This window comes from Microtus ochrogaster, chromosome 10, assembly GCF_000317375.1.
Source record: "Microtus ochrogaster isolate Prairie Vole_2 chromosome 10, MicOch1.0, whole genome shotgun sequence".
Taxonomy (NCBI): Eukaryota; Metazoa; Chordata; class Mammalia; order Rodentia; family Cricetidae; genus Microtus; species Microtus ochrogaster.
Genome location: NC_022016.1, coordinates 62,030,827 through 62,031,953, shown reverse-complemented (window position 1 = coordinate 62,031,953; position 1,127 = coordinate 62,030,827). Strand labels below are relative to the sequence as shown.

The following is a 1,127-nucleotide window of genomic DNA, read 5'->3' as shown; positions in this document are numbered from 1 at the left end:
CAGAGAAACCCTGTCTCGAAAAAACCAAAAAAAAAAAAAGAAGATGTGGAGGGACTCAGACTTAGTCTATGGGTCTCAGTCTATAGGAACTCAGGAACCCTCAAAAAGTCCGACTTCAGTCAGGCCTTCTAGGGAAATAAAACAAGGTATGTCTCTGGTACTAGCTCGTCCATATGGAAAGGATTTGGGGGAGAAAGAAGTGGCACCAGGTGGGACACCAGGGAAGGATCTGAAGTCCATCCCAGGCCCAGGGAGGCTGCTTACCTGAGTCAGGTTCCACTGCAGCTGCTGAGCTGGCTGAACGCCATACACAGTCTGGGGCATAGCTGCCATGCTTGCCATGTAGCCGGCCTGGTGAGAGGTCATCATCCCGTTCGGCACACCCATCATGGAAGCCTGCATGCCCCCCATATAGCCTGCAGGCATAGCCATGGGGGCAACCATTCCAGAGGCTCCTGGCTGAGCTACCATGCCTACTGGTGGGGGCATCATGCTCCCCATGATACTGTTAGGTGGTGTGACCCCAGGGAAACTGGGGTAAGCTGTGGGATATGCCATCTGAGCAGGAGCCATGAACATTGCTGCCAAGAAAACACACATAAGGGTCTGTTAAAGAGGAAAAGACACAAAGCCCAATACTCACCAGCTATTTCTTTCTTGGAGGAGGTTCTCCGATTACTCAACTTGGAATCCTGTTCTCCACAGCAAATCAGCAGAATAAATTCCTTACAGGTCTCTGTGGTTACCACTGGGCCTCGCTCTGACCTAGTCACTCCTTTTCTGGGGCAGACCTTGACCTTCAGTCAGACTCCACAGAAGTGTGACACTAGACCTCACAAAGGTGAGCGAGGCCTCGCTCTGATGACAATATAATTATCTGCTGATACTTTGTGGCTTCCCCAGCAATGCCATTTCAAGTTTGTTTTATACATAATATTTCTGACCTCACAGTTATGATTCCTTGTAACAACAAAATAATTCTTTTTATAAATTAGCATACAGTGGAGCAGGTTTCTTTGTGGCATTTTTCATACACACTTACTTTTGGTCAATCACCCCAATAAACACCCCTCTCCTTCATCTCCCTGGACCCCATTCCTGCTGCACCCTCTCTCTTCATTACTTCT

General features: G+C 48.4%; 1 protein-coding gene across 1 annotated transcript in view; it reads right to left on the bottom strand.

Moving 5' to 3' along the window:
- Smap2 (small ArfGAP2) overlaps positions 1 to 1,127 on the bottom strand; it is a 51,002-nt gene that overhangs the window by 4,924 nt on the left and 44,951 nt on the right. Inside the window, exon 9 of the mRNA XM_005353313.3 lies at positions 265 to 581. Coding sequence (XP_005353370.1) covers positions 265 to 581 — 317 coding nt within the window. The remainder of the gene's footprint in view (positions 1 to 264; positions 582 to 1,127) is intronic.